The 13,180-nt window shown below is 49.2% G+C and overlaps 1 protein-coding gene across 3 annotated transcripts in view; it reads right to left on the reverse strand.

Moving 5' to 3' along the window:
• Positions 1–265: 265 nt before the first annotated feature.
• The window catches only part of L(2)37cb (DEAH-box helicase 16 lethal (2) 37Cb), a 148,466-nt gene continuing 135,551 nt past the window's right edge, over positions 266–13,180 (reverse strand). For 2 of the 3 annotated variants that reach the window (XM_077705757.1, XM_077705747.1), the window contains 2 exons: positions 2,993–3,154; positions 266–1,099 (listed from right to left, as the gene is read on the reverse strand). In XM_077705757.1, coding sequence (XP_077561883.1) covers positions 773–1,099; positions 2,993–3,154 — 489 coding nt within the window. In that variant the 3' untranslated portion in view covers positions 266–772. The remainder of the gene's footprint in view (positions 1,100–2,992; positions 3,155–13,180) is intronic. The other variant, XM_077705767.1, reaches the window with a different exon arrangement.

Consider the following 13,180-nt stretch of genomic DNA (forward strand, 5'->3'; position numbering starts at 1 on the left):
GGTATGTCTTGAATCGCAACCGAATGTCGTCGTCAGTAGATTAAAAAGCGTTCACCTTAGCAGGTCCACAGAAATTTCGCACTTGGCCGCTGTATTAGAGTCCTTCAGTGTTTGTTTGAGGAGGACTGTGGCTGCACTGAGCATGCTATCGTAGCGGCAGGCCAAAAGCAGCCTCCAAAGGTGTCGCATGGCCAGAAAAGCACTGGGGGGGCTCTGTTGGCACCGCCAGTCCCCCCTGGAGACCTTCAGAAAGGACAGGCACACATGGATGGAACAGGCCTTTACTGCCCGTGCACACCTGCACCAGGTTCACACTAGCTGGACAGCACCCAAAACAAGCATCCCGTCTGAACCTCTTGCTAATAACACAGCTCGGTACCAAAGGCACTCATGCTGCCTCACTCGATGTAGAAGCAAGACTCAAATGTGCACTTGGAAAAAGACACCATCTTTGTCCCACACGCATTTTTGCCTGTAAACGAAACAGAAATGCTATGTACTGCTGTGTCCCTTGCAATCACCAAAGTCACACTTGGTCGAGTAGATCAATTAAAAGACGCACAGTTCGACACTGACGCAACATTTGTGACATAGAAGAGTGAATGAAATAATTGCGCAAGAAAAGGGGAGACCCCCACGGTGCAAAGTGCAGTTACCCAGGATGCCAAGCGCACAGACAAGCATGCAGGCATCCCTCGATGGACAAGAGTGGTCAAACAGTTTGCCGCCCAGCTAAGCACTGTCCACACTGGCGGGCCCGTCCATCAACCAGTCACTGCGATCCACGGGGCGCACGCACCAGGTCCTGCCTGGCCTTGCCCGTGTTCTTGGGCATCTTCTTGGTGGCGCTGTCGTCGAGGTCCTTGGCCTTGTAGTAGTGCGGCGCCACCTCGAGCAGCCAGGCGTTGTCGATCTCGATCACCTGCCGCATGAACTCCTTGGTGGTGAACACCAGCTCGAAGTAGACCACCCAGCGGGGCAGCTCCTCGAACAGGGCGCTGTTGGGATGCATCATCACCGTCTGCTGGTGCTTCACCGTCTTGTAGTGGCCCCCCTTGGAGAAGCGCGCCGTGTGGTAGAAGTAGCCCGCCGTGATGGCCTGCGTCGCAGCGGGGAAGGGGGGGGGGAGCAGCTCCAGTGGCGCCCCTGTCTACTGTACAGTGCACTTTTCCCTCCTCCCCCTTCCTTATTAGGCGAGCGAAGGCCCAGCCCTGGAGCCGCAAACTACCGCCGACGGCGCATAGGCACGGGCTTTGCGCGAAAAAGACCACACGCACGGGAAGGACGGCTGTGGTCTTTTTGGCGCAAAGCCCGTGTCTATGCACCGAGATGCACCAACTGGCCCAACAACCAGTTCTTTCTATAGCGCGTGAGAAAAACTGCCCTCCCGCTGCGCTCTGGCAGCACTTGCGTACAAGCGCAGCATGACTTTCAGCGTGTGCCGCTGCAATCATGACTAACGTTGCCTTTTCCATCATTATTATTTGGTCGTGTTTCTGAAGCGCTGTACAGCACGCCCTTGGGAGAAGGCAGGTTACATCAATGTGGACACAAATGCTGGGCAGCCAAGTGTGGGCGGCAATCACGAGGACCACCGGGTTGTGTGCCAGCCAATCAGTGTGCAGTCACCTGCCACTCCAGCCTGCCCAGTGACCTTGGAACGGAGGTGCAGCGAAGCTGGGAGCGAGCGAACGCCGCCACATTCCAGAGGCTCTCTCTCTTCGCTCACCGATGCTGCCCTGCTTTTCTTTCACTTGGTACGGCCACACTTGACGTCGCCACCCCCAATGAAGTGTCATATGCACGCCCCACACAGTCCCTGTTTGAAGAAATGAATGCTGCGTGCCCGACGATTGCAAAAGACAACGCGACAAGGCAACAAGCCTGCCTCGGAAGACGTGCCTGACCTGCAGGCCAGGCATGTTTTGCCACTGGTCTGCTGAGATAGACGTGCACCCGCAGTGTCCGAGTACGATTCCACGTGTGGCTGCTTCTCTTGCTGTCTGGGCACGGGAAATTGAGCCCTGCTAATTTGGCACGGCTTCAGAGTCGGAGGGACCAGGCACTGTGGTGCAGTTTGGCTCCGCCCTCTCTCGGGGGCACAACGTGGGTGCCAGCCCCCATGGCCTGGCCAACCTTGCCGAGCTCCCAATCCACCATTCTCGGTGGGGACAGAGCCTCAAGTTCGGGCGATGGCGTTCACACCGCGTTATTGTCGACTGCTCCAGCTTGGTCCAGCCACAACTGCCTTTTCGCCAGCCACGCTCGGAACAAGTCAAGCTTGCCAATGTCTGTCTTCCATACCCTGTACTGCAGGTCCGACCTGACAGCTCAAAATGCCATCCTACTGCTCACTATCGCAGGAACAGCGATGACGCAGGTAGTTACACCTGCGCACCATTCGACTGCCTTTCTGCAATAAATAGTGCCACCAACATTGTTCAGTCGGTTGTATATGCTGGCACAATAAAATTGCGCTTAACACATCTCAGCGTATCAAGAATAAACAAACTAGACTGCACAGCTGGTACTGCTTTTTACGCTGCATTTTTCAACTGCGTTCGCTCTTCTCGATTATGGTCAGGCGGCTAGGTCTGTCACGCATGCCCCTGGGGACTTCACCCAGGGTCTGCCTGAGCAAGCGTGATCCGTCTGATAAGACAGCCAATATTCGCAGGAGAAACGGCGAGAGAACGCAGGCCCTAGCACTGAAAGTTGCGTACAAAACAGCCCGTAAGCCAGAGTGCTGCAACCACGGTTGCCTTACTACTGAAGCAGTAACGTCACCAGCAATGTTCACATAGAGTGGCAATCAATAAAGAAAGCCCCCATTCTAAAATGAGTGGCCGGTGGACTCAAAGTGTGGTCAATGCGAGTCGTGCTAGGCTGAACATGGGCACTCGAGCTGCCCCTAAAGACCAGCATTTCACTGCGGTGCACATGTTCCCTCTGCGCGCCACCAGAGTGGCACGGCAGCCCTGCTCGGGCGCACCTTGCGGATGGCGACGGTGTCCTCCCTGCTGGAGAGCAGCTCCACCTCGACGCGCTCCATGAGCCCCTGCAGCTGGTCGCGGATGTCCCGGGCGCGCTTCATGGAGCGCTGCTGCAGGAAGTTCTCGTAGCACCACTGCGTCGAGTAGTCCGTGTCCGCCCACTGCATCACATCAACAGCCGGCCACTGTGTACTGGCCCCCCACCCTTCCGCACACGGGGGACAACAGGGGCCCGCAACGGTTTCAGAACACGGCATTGTACGGACACGGCTACGTATTGTGAGCATTCCTTCGCTGGTGAGCGAGTGGCCTCCATTTTGCAGCAACGTGTGCGACCGATGCTGGACGCCAGGAAACCTGACTATGCCAGGGACAAAAACTTGCCCGTTTTTCTGCACTAGAGAGTCAGCATGAAAAGGGGGTGAACAGAAGCCTCACTGGCCACAGAATGCCTATTCGTGTTGCCCAAACATGGCGGCACGAGTTGCATCCGGATTGGTGCACTGCGTCAGGAGAATTTCACCACACGGCTGTGACACAGAGTGGGCACTGCATTGCTTCGCTAGTTTCGTCCACCACTGCACCTGGACGACACCAGCCATGGAGGCACTAAGGGCTCACTCTGGCTGCAGCCACCACCGGATTCCAGCGCCCACTGCCAGAACTCCCCACTGAATCTCAGACTTGCTTGGCTGCCCACCACTGCTGCTCTTGGGCAGCCACAGAAGTGACGAAGTGCGCTTCCATCCAGACTGCCAGCCAACACTGCAAGGCACGGGCCGCATGTATTTCCAGTGCACGCTCCTCCCAAGGCACTGCGGCTGCACTACCAAACATGTGTTGCTGCACAGCTAGGATGCAAGGCACGAGGCATTGGGTACGTGCTGAGCCACTGCACAAACCACTCGTCACCTGGACACACAACACCACTGAGGCCACCAGATTCCCGCGGCAAACGAAATATTTTCCCATCCCAGCCGCAACCAAATGTTTGAGAGTAACGGATGACGGCCACGCTGCAGGTCCGGTCGGCATGTCATCTACCAGTTTGGCACTACCACCATCTGCTCCAGTGCATTTTTTGCCTCACAGCGACACCACCAGGGGGCGACACGTGGTGACTCACGGCACGGCTTGTGCTAGGCTAGCCAGCCACCGCTAGCCTGCCACTCAGCATGGGCACCCTCAATAAGATGCGTCCGCCAGCCCAAAAGCGGAAGTTTTCATCGCGTGAAAACTTGAGGCAGCCATCATTGCCCAGGTCCATGGCTCAAGTGGAGGAAGGGAGGATAGCGCCGACGAGTTTGAAACCGCCTGCAGCTCGCTCTCTCACATTTTAAAAAGCAAGGCCACTACTCGTTAAAGGGGCCACGCAGACAAAACGTAACTTCGGTTCATTCGAAAGACTGCCTCGTTAGAATCACACTCACACCACTTTTAATGTAAACTTTGCTCGAATACGCTACACCACTATTCGGCAGCGGTGCTTTGTGTGCATGAAGTGATTTTCTGTCTTCGTCTTCGCAGGTAAGCATGGAATTTTTTTTGTGACATCTGTACCCTTGCTCCCTGTTCATCGCACCGCTGCCGAACGAGGTTTCTCTGCATTTCGCTGTGATTTCGCCGCATTCTTGTCTGTGGCCTGCCTATCGACGGGTGTGCTCTGTTTTGGATATTTTTCGGTATTGTGTTAGCTGTGCCGGTTTCGACAATGTCTCGCAACGCAAAGAAAAAGCGCCGAGGCAGATAATCCAGACCTCAGTCATGAGATGGAGGACTTCCGTAAGGAAGTCCTAGAGGAGTTTAAAAGTCTGAAAAAGAGCATGCAGCATTGTAGTGACTCTTGCGATGACGCAGTGCAACTGGCGAAAGATATCAAAGTCCTCATGAAGGAAGTGAAAGAATTGACCAAGAGCAACCAGGCCCTTAAAGAGGAAAACCGCAGGCTTGCGCAGAGAGTAGATGAGTTAGAACAATACTCGCGAGCAAACAACCTGGAGATAAAGGGCGTACCAGTTGATGCAGACGCCCATGAGGCTGTTTTGAAAATAACAGAAATTATCGACGAGGCAATCACCCCAAATGATATCGACGTCTGTCACTGGGTGCCTACTGCCAAGGAAAATGTATGTAACATAGTTGTGCGCTTCATGCGCTGCGAAAAACGGAACTCCGTGCTAGAGAAAGCTAAGAAGCAGCGTATTACGACTCGAAACCTTGGGTTTGGAGGAAAGGGTCCTATTTTCGTCAATGAGCACTTGACTCGCCAAAACAAGCAATTGCTCGGTGCAGCAATTGCAAAGAAAAAAGATGTCGACTGGAAGTAAGGGTGGGTAAAAGACGGCGAAATGCTTGCTCGCCAGCAGGATAAATCGCCAGTGCTTCGAATAACCAGGCTCAATGACCTCGATAAGATGACTGCAAAAGCTAGCATGTCCTAATTTTGCTGTGACACAACGTGGTTTAATTGGAACTTCGACAAAATGGTAAAGGAGCTTCACAATCTGAATCGAACCCGCGACCTCGGGCTCAGAAGGCGTTGCGCTGCTGAGCCCGAGGTTGCGGGTTCGATTCCCGGCTGCGGCAGCCGCTTTTCTGATGGAGGCGAAAAGCAAAAACGCCCGTGTGTACGAGATTTCGGCGCACGTTAAAGATCCCCAGGTGGTCAAAAAATTAATCCGGAGCCCTTCACTACGGCACGCCTCATCGCCTGCGTTGCGTCGGCGCGTTAAACCCTACAATCAATCAATCAATCAATCAATCAACAATATGAAAGATATTCAGGTTGCAGATTCCTGCTCGTTCCTTCACATGGAAAACGCTCTATGGAAAACAAGCATGATGGCTTAGAAACTTTATATTCTTCGATCGGTGTTTCTTTTGATGCCATCATGGTGTCGGAAACATGGTACACCGAACATTCGATTCCTTTTGCACTTCCATACTATGAAACATTTGTTCTCAGTCGTAGAAATCGCCGAGGTGGTGGCCTACTATTACTGGTGAAAAACGTCCACAGCATGACTATCGTTCAGCAGTTTTCAGTTTCTCATGCTGACTACGAAATACTAACGGTACAGGATAATTCCAAAATCTTTTCGGTTGTTTACCGTCCACCAAGCACGAACTTTCATGACTTCTTGAGCTTTCTTGAAACCCTTTTTGATTTTGCGTCAGTAAATAAATATTCACTCTTCATAGGGGGGGATTTTAACACTGATATGCTAAAAAGCACCCAACAAAGGAGTGAATTATTATCATTATTAGAGTCGTACGCTTTCGTAACCATTATTGGCCTCGAGGACATACCGTGGCGCCACCTACGAGTGACGTCACTTGTAGGACGCCGAATCGTGTTGTCGTCTGCTACAACACATTTCCCCTGCGTATGCGGAAGCGTGTTTTTTTGTTGCGGCCACCGTCTCGTCCGCTCCTAGTGGATTTGATGAAAATTACCAAAAAAGTTGTCTGTAAACCAAATAATTCGAACAAGCAATCAGCGACTCGCTTGTTCCCGGCGACACCGCCGCGTTTAGGTACTAGTTGCTACCAACGCGACCCACAGCTCTTACATACGCAGCTAGCTAAAGCCAAGGACGATGCAACTGATGTCGAGAAGAGTACGCTGTAAATTCATTACGAAATACTTTTGACGGGACATGTGTGTGCAAGCAAACACCTTGTAACAGCGACGGAAACGCGTCGCTCACTTATGATCTCACCGCGCGAACTGCTCGTATTGCCTCGTAAATGAATGACGCGAGAACGGTGATCAGATTGCTTCGCCGCACATGCTTAAAAGTATTGTTATGGTCTGCAGTTTGGCTTAATCAGTGCCTATTTCCCCTACGATGTTTTTATAGTCATGCTCGGATTTGATTAACGATCACTGCCGTAGCCTGTACTCTGCACGGCTGATGTTTACTTTTCATGACTTGTCCGCAATGTATGAACGGTATGAACGCGAGTTTTTAACTCCTTCGAGCGGGTTCGGACAAGGTTATATTTAGTTTTCATTAGGTGCTCGGCGTGGTAATTTATAATTGCAGCGTGTTTTGTATGATTACAGTAAGCCGGCATTTCTCAAACATCAATTTCGAAACTCACGACTTCTCACAGAAGGCGAGGCTGCGTACGAGGCAAAACACGTCGTTAATGATCTCGGGTAATGGGGATATTTAGAATAGGAGAACCGAGCGTTGGGGGCCCCCAAGAAGTTAGAGGAACCCAAACGCAACACGCGCGTGCGCGACGGGAGGGCCTTCGCCAACAACTCGCAGCCGGCTTCGGATGCACGTAATCGGATGTTGGGAACTTTTGACTTGGCGTCGCAGCAGATATTTCATTGCCGTTAGAGTTGCGAGTGACAGCCCCAACAGAACGTTTCACCGCGCTCGGAACTCTGTAAGCGCGGTGATTTCTGTTGAAGCGATCGACGATCAAGATACCTGCACGGCCTCGGCCGATTCTTGCGCGCAAGCATAGCCATCTTTCGGCCGCTCGCCGCACCGTGCGTGAACGGGCCGGCGCTGCCGGGACCGACCTCCGCGGCCGGTCGGCGTAAATCGCGGCAGATATTTGAGCATCGCTTTGAAAACCACAGCTGATGACACTGCCTATCAGAATTTTTATCACACTAACATCCACTTTCACCAATCTGGAACTTCTTTTCTACGACTTGTGTGATTTTAAAAAGCGGCGACAAGTTGTTGCTGCCGCGACCTGCGTCGGTTCGAGCCGCACCGTCGGCTGTGCGGGCAGGCACGGCGGGTGCGTGTGCTTGTGCGAGCAGTTAACGCTTCACGATTTCCTGCTTTATACATTTCTTGCAAACAGGGGAAATCAAGATACTTCACTCGGCGATCGTCGTAGTCCACATTGTTGATCGGGGAAACAGGCCGCTGCTTACGCTTCGGTCGCATGCGTAATACACCACCACGCTCATGGTGTTTGCGGATAATCCACCACAGTTGATACGGTTATACAGTCACTATTAGGTCGAAGGAAAATAACACGAAAATACTTTTAGAACGCGCTTCCTAAGCGAAGTGTCCCGCGCTGCAAGCCAACTACGCAGCAAGATAGGAACGGTGATCCTACGAGTGACGTCAAAACGATCGCAGCGCCGGCCTCTCCAGTGGTGGGCCTCGCGGCCAATTGCTGAGGCAACACGCGATACACCGCTTTCTGCGACTCTAATTGATCTGTTTATAGTGCCTGCTGATAAGCACGTTGTCGAAAGCGGTCGTCTCGCCTCGGACATCAGCGATCACTTTCCCATATTTGCCTTTGTTTGCGATAAATCTAATCTTAGGCCACGAAGTAATCTTCAAACACGTTTTCAGTGCATTACAGAGCGGTCCCTGAACAGTTTTCGTAATGAAATAGAAACTTACGACTGGAATGACGTGCCTTCTAAACCAGACGCCAACTCAATGTACGATGCCTTCATCTTTGATATAGTGAACATATATAATAAGCATTTTCCGTGTAAATTGCCAGGTAACCAGAATAAAAAATCGTGAAAGCCCTGGATAACATATCATCTTAATTAAGGAAATTCATCAGAACAAGGGATACTGAAAAGTTGCGGATCTATAAATCCTTCCATAATAAACTAAACGTGAAGCTTAAAGTCGCCAAGGAAGAATATTTTGCGGCATTTTTTGGTGATCCCTTTCTTGACAGCAATCGCCTATGGAAACGTATTAACTCTGTTTTGCAACAAAATGCGCAGTCAGATGTTTCCTGTTTTAATATAAATAACCGCAATATTAGTGGTACCGAACTTTCTGATTTGTTCAATACGCATTTTGCATCAGTGGGGGGTTCGGGTCAAACTTGCACAAGTGTCTCATTACATAGAACTAACCGTTTCACTGGAAGTATGGTATTCTTCCCGACGACTGAGTTGGAGGTGATTAAAACATTTCGGAGCCTTAGGAACTCAAAATCGCGAGACTTGAACGACATGCAAATTGGACCCATTAAGTATGTAATAGACCTCATAGCTCCTGTGTTGACGGCTTTATATAATTTAGTACTAGAGAGTGGGTGTTTCCCGGCGCAAATGCAAGTAGCAAAAGTTACAGCATTTTACAAAGGTGGTGACAGAAATGACCTAAACAATTTTAGACCAATCTCTATATTGCCTGTCCTGTCGAAGGGCATAGAAAAAATCATGCACGCGCGACTTTATGAATTTCTTAACAAACACTCGCTGATTGCCCCCTCCCAGTATGGGTTTTTAAAAGGTAAATCAACTGAGTTGGCACTACTAACACAGAAAGAATATATTATCAACCAACTTGAAGAGAAAAATACTGTTTTCGGGGTATACATAGATTTTTCAAAAGCGTTTGACTGTATCAGTCATAATATTTTAGTATCGAAACTCAAGCAATATGGTGTGCGTGGTGATGCTAATGCTCTCCCGTGTTCATATTTGCAACATCATTCACAGTATGTCTCCCACTACAGTGCAAACTCCCAATTACGACGCATAACTTGTGGTGTTCCCCAAGGCAGCATTCTTAGGCCCCTATTGTTTATTGTTTACATAAATGATATTTTTAAAATTTCTGAAGACGTGCGATGGATTGGTTATGCAGATGATACAACCATTCTACTCAGCGGCAGAGATTCCCGGCATCTAATTAGTTCAGCAAATGGTATCATGAAGCTCCTAAAGGAATGGTGTGATACAAACTATCTGCGAATAAATGCTAGGAAAACCCAAGCCATTCTTTTTCGTACACGAAATATTACCTTAGCTGAGTTACCGAAACTAAGTATAGATAGCGAGGAAATTAAAATTGTAAATCATATAAAAACACTTGGAGTAATATTTACTGAACATCTAAGCTGGGACCAGCACATCGAACGAATTTGTAGCAAATTAAATAAAATTACAGGATTATTAAATCAACATCGTCATTTCCTACCATGTTCAGTAAAACGCATAATATACAATGGACTGTTCTTGTCTACCATTAATTATGGCCACATGGTATGGGAAACAACACCAAATGCTAATATGAACAAATTAAGTGTATGCCAAAAGCGTGCTATCCGTATAATAGCGAATGCTCCATTTAGGGCTCACACAATCCAATATTTTAAGATGTTTGAAATATTACCAGTTGCCTCGATTTATCCTTTCTGGCTCGCTTGCACTTACTGGTCTGCTATTCGAAACAGAAATCTTGATTATGTAGCATTATTTAATCTGGAAGAGCGCCGCTACATTTATGACACGAGAACACATGACCCATGGATTACCCGCTTCTGCCGCACGACATATGGATCACAATCTGCATCGTTTAACATTGCATTCTTTTTAAATAAGCTATCTACACTTGATATCGATGCTATAACTTCCTCAACTCGAAGCCTCTTCACATATTTCTTATCCGATGCAACTGGGATCTGATGCCTGTCTGTTACATCGGCTGTCCGATCTTCTGCTACTATTGATTTCTGCCTACGTAGCATTCATAAAGGAACTTGTTCCATTTAATGCAGAGAACATGCGCTCTGCTTTAACGGCTGGCTATGTTTCTGAGCACCATAGCTTGCATTCTGTTCTGTTTCCTGCGCTCTTGCAATACACCAGTTCATATTTGGGACATTTTTTCCCTTATTTATTTTTCCAGTATCTATCGCATTTTCACACAACTCCGAACTGTTTGTCCACCTGTTACATTGGCTGTCAAGCGTAATATTCTGTAATATTATCTGTAATGTTTTTTTAGTAAAATCGCATTTTTATCGTATTATCGGTCATTTTCTTCTATATTGTTTAGTGCAGTGATATTGGACTATGGCCTAGCGCATGCGCTCTGCGGTAGTAGCCAGCCATGTTTCTGTATGCTGTATTTTATTTGCCGTTATCGCCTTCTGTGGTCTTTTGTTGCGCTACTTTGATATCGTGTGTTATGTCATATACTGTCCCTTGTTTCTTTTTTTCTATGCCCAAATGTGTGCACCTCATTACTGTACTGCTGCTGCACAAATCTGTATCGGGGTGGGGGCGGGCTTTGTCAAGCTGCTAGTGCGCAGCTTATTTCCGCAGTCCTCCGTTTCTTCCTCTCGAAGAACAAAATAAAGATTGATTAATTGATTGATAATTAGGAAGAAAAAAGGGAATGGCCACGCAACTCACTAGCTCATTTCCCGCACTAGAACATATGACTTTATATGCACAGCCATACGATTGGTTGAGGCCGGCAAAAGCGAATGCTGGCAGAACGAGCCATTTTCACTTCAGTGTAATGCAAATTCATTTTACAGCAGTAAGAATGGTGCGGAGAAACAATGGAAGTCACGAAAGAGTACCAGTGCACACTGCTGTTTGCACTGAGCACACCAGTATGCTTGTTCTAGCTGCCCAGCAGCGCGGCGCTTTGGGGTTGCGTCACACAACGCAGGCCGATTAGCACAAAAGCAACTTTATCTTGCATGACCCTGTTTGCCGAGCATAACCCCATGTTTCACGACATGATTACTATCAACCGTAACAAAAATAAGCCAGGTGCAAGTACGGCCAAAAACAAAGCAAAGGCGAATAGCGGTGTGGAGCACCATCTAGTAGGACTGACGGTAAACAAGGCTCCGCAGTCTGCTGCAGAGTGCACTTGAAGTTCGCTTGAAGACGTGTGCTCAAGAGGCTGGCGCTGCGATCGTTTTGATGTCACTTGTAGGATCACCGTTCCTATCTAGCTGCGTAGTTGGCCTGCAGCGAGTGACCCTTCGTTTGGGACGCGCGTTCTAGAAGTACTGTGGTGTTAATTTCCGTCGTTTTCTGTTAATTCTCAGTGCGTCAAGCGCAGTTTGGCCTCATGGGGACTTCATAGCCGTATCAACTATGGTACATTACAACTTGAGCGTGGCGGTGTATGACGTATGCGACCAGCTGCGGCTTGTTTCCCCGATCCACTATGACGATCACTGAGCTAAGTTTCTTCCTTGTTTGCAAGAAATGTATAAAGCAGGAAATCATGGAGCCTTCACTGCTTGCAGAAACGCTCCATACACAAACCCGCCGTGCCTGCCCGCACGGCAGGTGGAGCTGCTCGAACCAACAAAGATTGCGGCAGCAACAACTTGTCGCCTATTTTTTAAAATTACTTTAGTCGTGCAAAAGAAGTTCAAAGTGGTGAAAAATTGTTCTGGGTAGAGTCACCAGCTGTGGTTTTCAAAGCGATGCTCAAATATTTGCCGCGAAGGTCGGATTCATGCACGCTGTGGCCAGTGGCCGCAAGACTCGGCCGAGGCCGTGATCACCAATCGCTCAAATGGCAATCACCGCAGATACGAGGAGGGTGCGGTGAAAGGTTGTGTCAGGGCAACTGTAACGATAGCGGCGATGAAATATCTGCCGCAACATTAAGCCTAAACTTCCCAACATTCCATTATCCGCCTGCGAGCTGTTGGAGAAGACTCTCTCCTCATGCACGCGCGTGTTGCGTTTGGGTTCTCCTAACTCCTTACTCCTTGGGGGCCCCCCACGCTCGGTTCTCCTATTCTAAAAGTCCCCATTACCCCAAATTATTAACGACATGTTTCGCCTCGTACACAGCCTCGCCTTCTGTGAGCAATCGTTAGGTTCATTGATGCTAGAGGAAGGCCGGCTCACTGCAAACAGACAAAAGCCCACTTTGCAATTACAGTCGAACACGGATATATCGAACTCCAAGGGGATCGCAAAATAGTTCGATATATAAAAAATTCGATATAAAAAATATGGGCTACCATCATTTACCGATCTGCGCATTGAAGAATGACTACTAATTCCACACTCACGACGCAACAGGATGCTTTATTTGCGTGAAAAAAAATCGCTAATCTTGGCCAGCTTTTTTTTCCTGGAAATAAAATTAAATTCAAGACGCTGGTCTCCATCTTCTCGAGACTATCGAGGTGCGACAGCCCAGTTCCTTCCATGTCGCCGCAACAACGACGAATCAAGCTGAACGCAGCCGCCACTTCACCGGCGGAGTACGATCGCGCAGCCACCTCCTCGTCCGGACGATTTGCGCCACTCGACCTTATCAGCCTGGGTTACTGCGGCCGCAGCTACGATATTCTCGTCACCAAGGCTCGAAACAGCCTGAACATTGCTGTCAGCGTTCACGAAGTCGTCGGCAGACACTCCGTCGACTTTTTTCCTCCCGCCTCGACCCGCT

Source organism: Haemaphysalis longicornis, unplaced genomic scaffold (assembly GCF_048455015.1).
Source record: "Haemaphysalis longicornis isolate Haplotype H1 unplaced genomic scaffold, Haemaphysalis longicornis Haplotype H1 scaffold_1, whole genome shotgun sequence".
NCBI lineage: Eukaryota > Metazoa > Arthropoda > Arachnida > Ixodida > Ixodidae > Haemaphysalis > Haemaphysalis longicornis.